The sequence below is a fragment of the Ammospiza caudacuta genome, chromosome 9, assembly GCF_027887145.1.
Source record: "Ammospiza caudacuta isolate bAmmCau1 chromosome 9, bAmmCau1.pri, whole genome shotgun sequence".
NCBI classification, from domain to species: Eukaryota; Metazoa; Chordata; class Aves; order Passeriformes; family Passerellidae; genus Ammospiza; species Ammospiza caudacuta.
Window position 1 is genome coordinate 38,327,415 of NC_080601.1, and position 12,419 is coordinate 38,339,833.

Here is a 12,419-nt window from a genome sequence, read left to right on the forward strand (position 1 = left end):
CCAGGCAGGAGAATCCCAGCAGGGACAGGGGTGAGATCACAGCATCCTAGAATGGGTTGGGAGGGACCCCAAATCCCCCCAGTGCCACCCCAGCCATGGCAGGGACCCCTCCCACTGTCCCAGGGTGTCCCAATGTCCAGCCTGGCCTTGGGCACTGCCAGGGATCCAGGGGCAGCCACAGCTGCTCTGGGCACCTGTGCCAGGGCTGCCCACCCTGCCAGGGAACAATTCCCAATTCCCAATATCCCATCCATCCCTGACAGGGAACAATTCCCAATTCCCAATCTCCCATCCAGCCCTGCCAGGAACAATTCCCAATTCCCAGTCTCCCACCCATCCCTGCCCTCTGGCACTGGGAGCCATTCCCTGTGTGCTGTCCCTCCATCCCTGTCCCCAGTCCCTCTGCAACTTTCCTGGAGCCCCTTCAGGCCCTGCCAGGGCTCTGAGCTCTGCCTGGAGCTGCTCCTGTCCAGGTGAGCCCCCCCAGGTGTCCCAGCCCTTTACAAACAATTATTTCCCAACAAAATAAGCCCTGCATTAGCAGAGCAGAAGTTTAGTGTTTTCAGTGTCACCAAAAAAAGCCCATTATTTCCACAGTCATTATTCCTCCATGCCAAGGAACACCTGCAGATGCACTCAGTAACGGGCACACAGGCCAAACAAACCCCACAAATATTTAAGTTTTGATCCCTTAGCAATGGATAAATGAAAACAGATTTTTCTGCCAGACCAACTGGCAGAAATTAAAAAACAAACAAAAAAATAAAAACCCATCAGTGTCCAAGCAATCCAAGTGTTAAACACAAGCTCATTGTTCATTCACCCGGGAAGTGGAACAATCCTTCAGTGGGGTCAAACACCTGCCCTCCAAGAGCCTGTGCTCATTCCCAATTCCAGCTGCCTGCTGCTGGGAGAAACCCACAAAACGCCTCCTGTGAAAGCTAATGGTGTCTGCAAACACGACTCTGCTGTGCCTTCCTGCAGGGCACACGAGCAGGAAGGTTGTTTACTTCTCATTTGATTCTTTTCTTCTGGAGAGGAGGATGTGATTTCCCCAAAGAGGGCAGGAGAACAGGAGAGTGATGTGAGCTGGGCAGGCACAGCCTGTGCCGAGCTGGGCTGCTCATTAAACTTGCATCAATGCCCTCATCAAAGTTTCATTGCTCAGCTGAAGGAGAAGTTTGGGTGGTTTCCCCTCCTTTGATGGAGCTCTCACTCTGTCTCTCCTGGTGAATAACTCCAGGGAGGAAGGGCCATCCCTGGGGGCTCAGTGCTGGGGAGAGGAGACGGGCGGGCTCAGCTGGTCCTGCAGTGCCTCGGCTCAGCAGCATCCCCAGCCCAGCCTCCCAAACACTGCCCAGCCCTGCCCAGGGCACTGCCAGCTGGGCCAGGGCTCCCCAGGACTGGGGGCACCTGCCTGAGAAATTCTCCTCAAAACAAACCAGATCTTGCTGTGCGTTCTGTTCAAAAAGGCCTTGAAAGGGTTTTAGAGCTACCGTAAATCACTCTGCACCCACGCGGGGAATTTCGAAAGTCACACGCCATGAAAACAGGAATCAAACACCATCACGGATATCACCATCACAGATATCACCATCACGGATATCGCAATGAGGGATTTTTTTCCAGCAATGGTGCTTTCCCCAGGTCTGGTTTTGCCAGGTCTTGGTACACCCTGGCAGTGAGGTGCCAACTTCTCCTCTGAACCCCAGAATCACTGGGGCTGGAAAAGCCCTCCAGGATCAGAGTGCCAGCTGTGCCCCATTGTCACTGGGGACAAACCCACCTTGTCCCCAGCCCAGAGCTCTGAGTGCCACCTCAGGAATCCCCTGGACAGCTCCGGGGATGGGCACTGCCACCCTCCCTGGGCACATGCAGTGTTCCTGTTCCCAAAGCCACCCTCAGCAGCAGCCCTGCTGTAACAGGAGCCCCCAGCGCTGTGCCTGCACTCAGCCCGGCCCCTCAGAGCCCAGCTGACGGCTTTAAGCAGAATTTTCTGTATTTTTAAGTCGGATTCTCTGCAACTTTAAACTCTGAGTCCTCAGGCATTATTTTCACTATTTTTAAGTCAGATTCTCTGGATTTTTAAGCTCCAGGGCTTCAGGCAGAATCCGCTGTCCCTTCCTTTGACCTCAGCTGCAGATGGAGCCCAATGGTGCCACTGTCACCCTCCAGCCCCCTCTGAGAGCAGACAGATGTTCCCAGGTGTGCCAATCAGGTGCTGCTCAGTGTGCTGAGATTTTCTGTGCTTTACAGCCTGACGGGCAACATCCTGGCACTAAGCTGGCTTCTGGAGCCTGAACTGAACCTCAGCTGAGAGGGGGTCACCTCCCCAAATGGCACCAGACACCCCAAAAGGGCCAAGCAGGCACAGGGACACGTGTGAGGTGGAAGGATTCTGCAGCACAGAGGTGATGGGAAAATGTGAGTGAGACAGGAGGGGTGCAGACACTTCAGTGGATAAATTCAGATTTGTGCAAAACGCTCACCTAGTGTGGAAAAAAATATCTCCTTCTATACCTGACCCTGTGTTTAGACATCCTAAAAAACTCTGAACACTCTGATAGCCCTGCAAAGGGAACAGACACAGCGATATCCCTACAAAGGGAACAGACACAGGGATATCCCTACAAAGGGAACAGACACAGGGATAACCCACTGCACAGGGAACAGACACAGCGATATCCCTGCACAGGGAACAGACACAGGGATATCCCACTGCAAAGGGAACAGACACAGGGATATCCCTGCACAGGGAACAGACACAGGGATACCCCACTGCAAAGGGAACAGACACAGGGATATCCCCCTGCACAGGGAACAGACACAGGGATATCCCTGCAAAGGGAACAGACACAGGGATATCCCTGCACAGGGAACAGACACAGGGATATCCCTGCAAAGGGAACAGACACAGGGATATCCCACTGCAAAGGGAACAGACACAGGGATATCCCTGCACAGGGAACAGACACAGGGATATCCCTGCAAAGGGAACAGACACAGGGATATCCCTGCACAGGGAACAGACACAGCGATATCCCTGCAAAGGGAACAGACACAGGGATATCCCACTGCAAAGGGAACAGACACAGGGATATCCCTGCACAGGGAACAGACACAGGGATATCCCACTGCAAAGGGAACAGACACAGGGATATCCCTGCAAAGGGAACAGACACAGGGATACCCCACTGCAAAGGGAACAGACACAGGGATATCCCTGCACAGGGAACAGACACAGGGATATCCCTGCACAGGGAACAGACACAGGGATATCCCTGCAAAGGGAACAGACACAGGGATATCCCTACAAAGGGAACAGACACAGGGATATCCCTACAAAGGGAACAGACACAGGGATATCCCACTGCACAGGGAACAGACACAGGGATATCCCACTGCACAGGGAACAGACACAGGGATACCCCACTGCAAAGGGAACAGACACAGGGATATCCCCCTGCACAGGGAACAGACACAGGGATATCCCTGCAAAGGGAACAGACACAGGGATATCCCACTGCAAAGGGAACAGACACAGGGATATCCCTGCACAGGGAACAGACACAGGGATATCCCTGCCCAGGGAACAGACACAGGGATATCCCCCTGCACAGGGAACAGACACAGGGATATCCCCCTGCACAGGGAACAGACACAGGGATATCCCTGCACAGGGAACAGACACAGGGATATCCCTGCACAGGGAACAGACACAGGGATATCCCCCTGCACAGGGAACAGACACAGGGATATCCCACTGCACAAGGAACAGACACAGGGATATCCCTGCACAGGGAACAGACACAGGGATATCCCTGCAAAGGGAACAGACACAGGGATATCCCTGCACAGGGAACAGACACAGGGATATCCCTGCAAAGGGAACAGACACAGGGATATCCCTGCACAGGGAACAGACACAGGGATATCCCACTGCACAGGGAACAGACACAGGGATATCCCTGCACAGGGAACAGACACAGGGATATCCCTGCACAGGGAACAGACACAGGGATATCCCTGCACAGGGAACAGACACAGGGATATCCCTGCACAGGGAACAGACACAGGGATATCCCTGCACAGGGAACAGACACAGGGATATCCCTGCACAGGGAACAGACACAGGGATATCCGTGCACAGGGAACAGACACAGGGATATCCCTATAAAGGGAAACAAACACACCAATAGCCCTGCAAACACAAACAAACGTAGATATGTCCCTGCTTTCCAAGGGGAAATCACAGCTGGCACTGGCACTGTAAGCCCAGTGACGGCCATTCACAGCCCTGCTCACTTTGCTGCTCGTGTGCAGTAAATAGAAATCCCTGGCTGCTCTCAGACACCCCTGCAAGCACCGAGAGCTGGATTTATTCACACGGAGCTCCCGGGCTCAGGAGGGATGATATTATGGAAAGGTCAGAACCGCAGCCCTGCCCACAAACACATTGCTCCTGCGGTTATTGCTGTCATTGAAGTGGGAAAACAAACTTCACTCTAAGTTTCTCTTGATTTGAGGAAATAACGGGAAAAGCACCAAAAAACCATAAGCTTAATGAGCAAAACAAAAACTTTGTGAAAGCTGTGGTTAAAGCCAAGCATTCCCAGAGCTAATAAAGCACTTGGCTGGCAGTGCTTGAATGCTCCACAAACAAAGGGAGGCTTGATGGCTTTTCAGGGACATGAATGGGGGCCTGCTGTGCTATTCTCTGTCCCCAAACAGGGAGCCCCAGCACACGCACTTAAATACAAGATAATCCAATTTGGGAAGCCAAAACCCGAATGTTTGTAAATGGGGATGTGCTTCAAACACAGAGCTGTGCTTAGGAAATACAGGAGGTCAGAGGTCCTGGGTGGTGTACTTCATGAGAAAGCAGAACCCAAATTCAACAGAGAGCAGCCCTATTTCATTCAGAATCTGTAAACGGAATTACCTAGCAAGTTGGGGCTGTGTTTGGATGTGTATCTGCATGCTGACACTGCCTTGGTTCTGTAAAGGGCACTGCCATCAGGAGAAAAAGAAGTGAATGAGAAGGATCAAAGTGTCATTTCCTTGGGGGCCCCCACCCGACATCGTCATCTCCACGCAGGAGACATGTGGAACCAGATGAGCTTTAGGGTCCATTCCAACCTTTCCACAATTCCATAAAACCTCCCCAGATACAGCATCAGAACACCCCCTCGGGCAGGGAGCACTGATGGCATGGTCCTGACACCAGGAGTGCCAAACCAGGCACACTTCCAAATGCCACTGACAGCATGGTCCTGACACCAGGAGTGCCAAACCAGGCACACCTCCAAATGCCACTGACAGCATGGTCCTGACACCAGAATGCCAAACCAGGCACACCTCCAAATGCCACTGACAGCATGGTCCTGACACCAGAATGCCAAACCAGGCACACCTCCAAATGCCACTGACAGCATGGTCCTGACACCAGAATGCCAAACCAGGCACACCTCCAAATGCCACTGACAGCATGGTCCTGACACCAGAATGCCAAACCACCCCAGCACAGCTCCCAGTGACACCGGTGAATGTCCTGTGCCTCAGGGCTCTGGGTTCCACCTTGGAGTGCTGGAACCCCACTACGGGGTCCTGCCAGTGCTCCCTCACCCCATCCAGCAGCCTCTGAGCCCACAGGGACGTGCAGGACACCCACTGGCACAGTGGCACAGGGCACCTGGTCAGCCCTGACCTCACCCACACAGTGCAGGAGACAGAAACATGAATCGTTCCCTCCCAGAAACACCAGGGCTGTCTTTGCAGGAACATGAAATGCTGCCTCCCTCCCCAGAGCAGCGTGAGCCAGGCGTCATTGCCAGGGGCACAGGGCACCCTGCTCCTCAGAAACAACACTGAGCTCATAATTCATGGTGTGCACTGTGGGAGAGAACAATAACTGCTGAAACACAAACACAGAGCACGTAACTCACGGCGTGCACTTCAGGAGAGAACAATAACTGCTGCTCCTCACAGCCAACAGCACCTTGGAGTGGCTGGGCTGCAGCTGCTCAATGATGCACATTAGCCTTGCCAGGCTCCGTGCTCACTCCTGGAGCTGAGGAGGGCTGCAGCTCCATTGAGAAAACAATTCTATCATTGCTGATGGCTGGGGCAGGCAGAGCTGCTGCCGCCACGGCAGCTCTGGAGTGAATGTTGCACAGAACCTGATGAACTGCTGCACAGAACCTGATGAACTGCCCTGATCCCACCCAACTGGGAACCAGCCCCAGGACCTTCATCACTGCTCTCACTGAGGGCAGATACTGCACAGAGAACACTTGGGGAGGCAGCTCCTGGCTCTGCCTGCAGGGCAGGAATGGGGCCACCCTGCAGGAAGGGCCACAGGTCCCTCATGAGCTCTGGAGCCACAAACAGCCTGGGATGGGATGGGATGGGATGGACTGGCATCAACCACAGCAACAGCTCAACAAGGATGGGAAGGAATTCCTGACTGGCCCTGGCAGCTGGGGCTGCCCCTGGATCCCTGGCAGTGCCCAAGGCCAGGCTGGACACTGGGGCTGGGAGCATCTGGGACAGGGGAAGGTGTCCCTGCCATGGCACTGGGTGGGGTTTGGGGTCCCTGCAACACAAACCACTCCAGGATTCTGCGATCCCATTATTTACAGAGATGGTGGGGGATTTGAGCTCCCCTCTGCCCTCTCCCACCCCGAGGGAGCTCGGCTGGCAGCCAGCACTGAGCCAGCTGCTGCAGGAGGAGCAGCTCCAGCTGCAGGGCTCCTGAGCAGACAGCCATGGGCACATGCACTGCCCAGGGGGACAAAACCCTTCCCCTGCTGGGGCTCCCTGCAGCCCACAGAGGTGGCACCAGGCTGGCAGTGTTCCTGTTCTGCCTGCACTGCCCCTCAGCTGCTCCCAGGAACGCTCCTGCCTTATGTCTGCCATTCTGCGTCTGATCAAATACGCTCGTGCACATTTAAAATACTGAAATATTTAAAACATTGGAGTCTTTAAAAGGTGCAGGAACAGGAGGGGCTGTGGCTCCCCTGCCCAGACCCCTCCCTGGGCAGCACACCCATCCTGTGATTCCCCAGCAGCCCGGGCACACAGCTGCTTCTGTGTGCAATAAATACCAATAAATGCTCTAATAAACAGAAATGAACTCGCACCAGGCTTTCCCCACAGCACTGACTCCTCCAGCTGAGCCCTGGGCAGTGCTGGCAGAGGAGAGGAGGCTGAGCCACAGCTCTGCTCAAGCACCAAAACACAGACCCAGGTGCAGGGGCCAGCACGTGCCAGGGCACCCCCTGCTAATTAATGAGTCTGCTAACGAGCCCAGGAGCCAGGATCTCCTCCAGCACACTCTGAACCCCAGCACTGATGGCAAACACCACGTCCTGGGTGCTGCACAGCTCTGAAATGCAAACTGCTTTGGGCAGAGCCTGCAGAAAGGGCAGCTCTGCTCTCAGCACCACGGACAGCACCTCTGCTCTGAGGACGGCAGGAACGGCCAGCAAGGCAGTAATTCCAATTTCCAGTTTAGGAGAGTATTTAGGGGCTGAAACATCAGTGGCACTTTTTTCCTCAGCCTTCTGGATAGAACTGCTATTTTAATTTACTCCTGCAGCCACAAAACAGAGGTGCAGCCCTGCTGGAATGCCTGGTCTGCTCTTGTCCAAGGATAAAAGCTCTTTACCAGGTGTAAATCTCAGTTACCCAAAGCATCACAGAATATTTACACATAGAATATTTAAATATTGCATAGTAAATATTTATAAATTTTAGTTCTTCTGTTCAGTTATGTAGATTAATGGAACTGATTTCACAAATGACTGAGCCTTAATGAGATGACGGATCCTCTGCTCCTCTCTCCTGCTGGCGGTCTGCACAGACCCCACCAAACTCTGCACACGAGCAGCCAGCAGAATCCTACACGGAACCATAGACTCACTGAGGCTGTCAGTGATTTCTGTTTGAAAAATAAACTCAGTAGGTGGGGAGTGGTTGGTCCCTTCCTGGCAGGGGCCACCAAGCAGCTCCAGAGCAGCCTGGCACAATCTGCTGTAATTACACAGGGCCCTCTCTTCCTCTCAGAGTCACTCAGAGGCTGAGCTGCACTTGGCCATCAAGGCTCTGCTCAAGCAAGGTTTGCAGCTGAGTGGAAGTGAATCTCTGCTTTAGAGAGCAGCCTTGCCTCTCTGGGGCATGCATTAAGGGAAAACCACCGAGAAACAGGCAGTAGTTAATTATTGATGCGCTCATTTCCTGACCTGGGATCAGCTGAGGGGCCAGGACGAGCGTGGGCAGTGGCCTGGAGGCAGCAGCTGGCCTGGCTACAGCCATGGCCACTTGGTTGCTCAGCAGCAGGGGCTTCTCAGCCCCCTGGAACAGCCTGGACTCCTCAGGCTGCACCCAGGCCGAATCCAGGGCAAAGGCATTGTTCAGGTAGATCTGTGCAACAGAAAGAAAGGAAAACGTGACAGTCTGAGATACCAAACTCGGAAATACAAGTGAGAACAAAGCATCTTTAACTTGGTATTTCAACAGGCAGAGCCTCAGCTGGGGACAAACTGCCCAAAGCAGGGTCCCTCAGTGCTGAGGCTGAAGTGAAGTGACCACTTAAAATTAACAGGCTTTGACATGACAGATCAGCTGCTGCAGCTGCACGGGAGGCCAGCAGTCCCTGGAGGCAGAGCTGTCCTGACACGGCCACCCTGAGTGACCCCGTCAGCACCAGGGACTGCGGCCACCTCCCCAGCCTGGGGACACGGGGGTGAGGGACAGGGCACAGAACCAGGTGAGGGACCGGGAGGGACAGGACACAAAACCAGCTGAGGGACAGCAAGGATAGAAACACAAAACCAGCTGAGGGACAGGGGCGACAGGGCACAGAACCTGCTGAGGGACAGGGGGACAGAACCAGCTGAGGGACAGCAGGGACAGAGCACAAACCAACTGAGGGACAGAGGAGATAGAGCACAAAATCAGCTGAGGGACAGCAGGGACAGAGCACAAAACCAGCTGAAGGCCAGCAGCACAAAGCCGAGGGACAGCAGCGCAAAGCTGGTGCTCAGCACTCAGCTGGCAGAGGGGCAAATATGGGGACCAGAGGTGGGATGGGGACACGGGACCCCGAGGGCCACCCTGGCACCGGGGATGTGGTAGTGCCCGCGGTGACACCGCTCTGCCAGCACCACACTGTGGCACCCCTTTGGGACAAACAGTGGGAAAACCAGGGAGAAAGGGAAGATGGAAAACTCCCATAATCACATCTGGTAGGAAAATGAGGATATTCTACTCAAAGGAATAAATATTAGCGACATTTTAGTCCTATTAAAACTTGGGAACAGTGAAGCTGCAACCGCTGCTCCATCACCTGCCCCTTCCACAGGCTTCTCCTGACAAATACCGACCTCTCACAGCCCTGAACCCACAGCACTCTGCAGCTCACGTACTCGATGTACTCCAGGAAAAAGCCCCAAAGCCCCAGGGCAGGCCAGGCTCGCACTTACCTTGCAGCTGGGCAGCCTTTTCTCAATCCAGCCCTTGGCGGCGTGCGGCGGCACCGCGGCGCTGTACGCGGGCGGCAGCACCGGCACCAACTCCACGCTGGAAGAAGGGGAGAAACCCACGACCGGCGAGTGAGCTCCAAATATCCACTTCGGAGGGCACAAAGAAACCAAAGGAACACAAGAGGAAGGGTTAACAAAAGGATTTTACCCTGGGTAAACGATGCTTTCCATGATCTCCTAATTACGCGTCGGAAAATGTCGGGAATGTCCCTTCAGGCCGGGGGTTTGTGTTTGCTGGGCAGGTTCGGAGCGGTTCGGGAAGCCCAAAGCGCAGCCTGGAGCAGGGCACAGCGGCAGCCTGGGCTCCTCTGCTCACACCGAACCGTACAGCGCCAGCAAGAGCCTGAAAATGCGTCGGGAGAGCCAAAGGAAACGGCACAAATGTATTTTTTCCTCAACTTGAATTCGCCCGGCAAACGGGTTCCCACAGCAGAAGCACCTCTGCAGGTTCGTGGAGCAGTCTCCCGCTGGGGAATAATTGATGTTCCCGTTTCATTAGAGCAGCACCGACTGTTTTCTCCCGAACCACAAGAGACGCTCGAGCTCGAAAAGGCTGGAAATCATCACACGGAATCGAGCGGACGCCACAGCGCTCGCGGCTCGCGTTTATTTTTACTTCTGTCTGCCCAAAACCATAAAGCCGAGGCAAAACTGCGGGCACGGCCCCGAGCCCTCCGCGGAGAGGGGCGAACACCCGGCTGAGCGCTCCTCTGCCGAGAGCGGCCTCACGGCAGCAATTAATAATTGAAATATTCATCAGGGAAAGCATTGGCGCGACACGCTGGTTCCAGTGACACGGCTCAAAACTTTCGTCTTTATAAATATTCGCAGAACGCTCGGCGGCGGTGCTGCCCCGGCATCGCTCCCGTTCCGGCCGCATCTGCGGAGAGCGCAGCCTGCAGCCGGCGTGGGAGGGACCCGCAGCCCCCTGGCAGCCCCTCTGCCCCGGAGAGATGCCCGCAGCACGTTCCCAGAGCCGCGGGAAGTGCCGCGGTCCCACACACGCGGGGCGCGGAGCGTCGGGAAGGGGGTGCAGGGCTGGAAAAGGGGGTGCAGAACCCAGGGAAAGGGGAATACAGAGCTGGGGAAAGGGAGATGTACAACCCAGGGAAGGAGGGATGCAGAGCTGGGGAAGGGGGTGCGGAGCATCGGGAACGGGGGAATGTAGAACCGGGGAAAGGGGGATGCAGAGCTTGGGAAGGAGAGGATGCAGCGTCCCGAGGGAGAGGGATAAAAAACCCAGGAAGGGGGGATGCAGAGCCCAGGGAAGGCGGGTGGTGTAAAGCCCCGGGAAGGGAACTGTAGAACCCGGGAAAAGAGGGATGCAGCGCCCGGGGAAAGGGGATGCAGAGCTCGGGAAGCGGAGGATACAGAGCCCGGGAAGCGGAGGATACAGAGCCCGGGAAGCGGAGGATACAGAGCCCGGGAAGCGGAGGATACAGAGCTCGGAAAAGGAGGATGCAGAGCCCGGGCAGCCCCCGCCGTCTCCCCGCACGCCGCGGGCGGGGGTCTCGGTGCCGGGGCTGGCTCCGGGCAGCGGCTCCGGGAAAGTTGTGTCCCCGCACGGCGGCTCCGCCCTTACCTGGCCGTGCAGGAGCGGCTCGGCCGCCGCGGGCAGCAGCGGCAGCAGCGGGGGCTCGGCGGGGCCGCGCCAGCCCGGCCCGGGCCGCAGCAGCGCGGGGGGCGGCAGCAGCAGCGGCGGCCCGGGAGGAGGAGGAGGAGGAGGATGGGGAGCCCCGGCGGCGGCAGCGCCCACCCGGAGCAGCCCCGCGGCCGCGGGCAGCACCCAGGCCCAGGGCGGCGCGGGGGGCTCGGCGGGCGGCGGCCACAGCAGCGGCGGCGGGCGCGGGGCGGCGGCCGGGAGCATCCTGCATGGCCCGGGTGGGATGGACCGGGCCGGACCGGGCCGGGAGCGCCGCGCTCCGCTCGCCTCCGCCGCCCGGCGCAACTCCGAGCCCGCGGCGGCAGCGCGGACAGGCTCCGCCCGGCGCGGGGAGAGCGGGGCGGGCAGAGCGGGGCCGCCCCGGGGAGGGGAGGGACGCGGTGGGGACGGACGGACAGGGGGAGGGAGGGGAGGAGGGGGCGCCGCAGAGCAGGTGGGATTCTCGGGCAAGTGGGATTTTAGCCAGGTGGGATTCTCGGGCAGGTGGGATTTTAGCCAGGTGGGATTCTCGGGCAGGTGGGATCTTAGCCAGGTGGGATTCTCGGGCAGGTGGGATTTTAGCCAGGTGGGATTCTCGGGCAGGTGGGATTTTAGCCAGGTGGGATTCTCGGGCAGGTGGGATCTTAGCCAGGTGGGATTCTCGGGCAGGTGGGATTTTAGCCAGGTGGGATTCTCGGGCAGATGGGATTTTAGCCAGGTGGGGTTCTCGGGCAGGTGGGATCTTAGCCAGGTGGGATTCTCGGGCAGGTGGGATTTTAGCCAGGTGCGATTCTCGAGTGATGCCCGGCGGCCGCAGGTGCGGAGGCAGTCCCTGCCTGCGGGGCATGGTAGAAGAGCCTGGGCACCCCCAAGTTCCCGGAGCTCCCTTCACCATTAAAACCCTTCAGACACCCCAACAGCTCCGACTCCCGGAGGTCCTCAAACTGCTGGCCATGCCCAGAAAGCCCCCAACCTTCCTGAGACCCCCGATCTCCCCCTTCCCCAGGCCGTGCGAGCGCCGCGGCATCAGCGCGTTCGGGTATCCCACGGCTGCCCCTCAGCCGAGACCCTTCCGTTGGCAGGGAAAATAGCGTGGATTGAAACTGCCAGAGGACAGGGTTACGTGGGATAGCGGGAGAAATTCTTCCCTGGGAGAGAGGGGACAGGGTGCCCATGGCAGCTGTGGCTGCCTTGGATCCCTGGCAGTGCCCAAGGCCAGGCTGGACATTGGG

The 12,419-nt window shown here is 56.9% G+C and overlaps 1 protein-coding gene across 1 annotated transcript in view; it reads right to left on the reverse strand.

Moving 5' to 3' along the window:
• Positions 1 to 11,412, reverse strand: part of TCERG1L (transcription elongation regulator 1 like) — a 52,401-nt gene extending 40,989 nt beyond the window's left edge. The window contains exons 1-3 of the mRNA XM_058810735.1: positions 11,128 to 11,412; positions 9,486 to 9,632; positions 8,244 to 8,424 (exon numbers count right to left, since the gene is read on the reverse strand). Of these exons, the coding sequence (XP_058666718.1) occupies positions 8,244 to 8,424; positions 9,486 to 9,632; positions 11,128 to 11,412 (613 nt within the window). The remainder of the gene's footprint in view (positions 1 to 8,243; positions 8,425 to 9,485; positions 9,633 to 11,127) is intronic.
• Between the last annotated feature and the right edge of the window lie 1,007 nt (positions 11,413 to 12,419).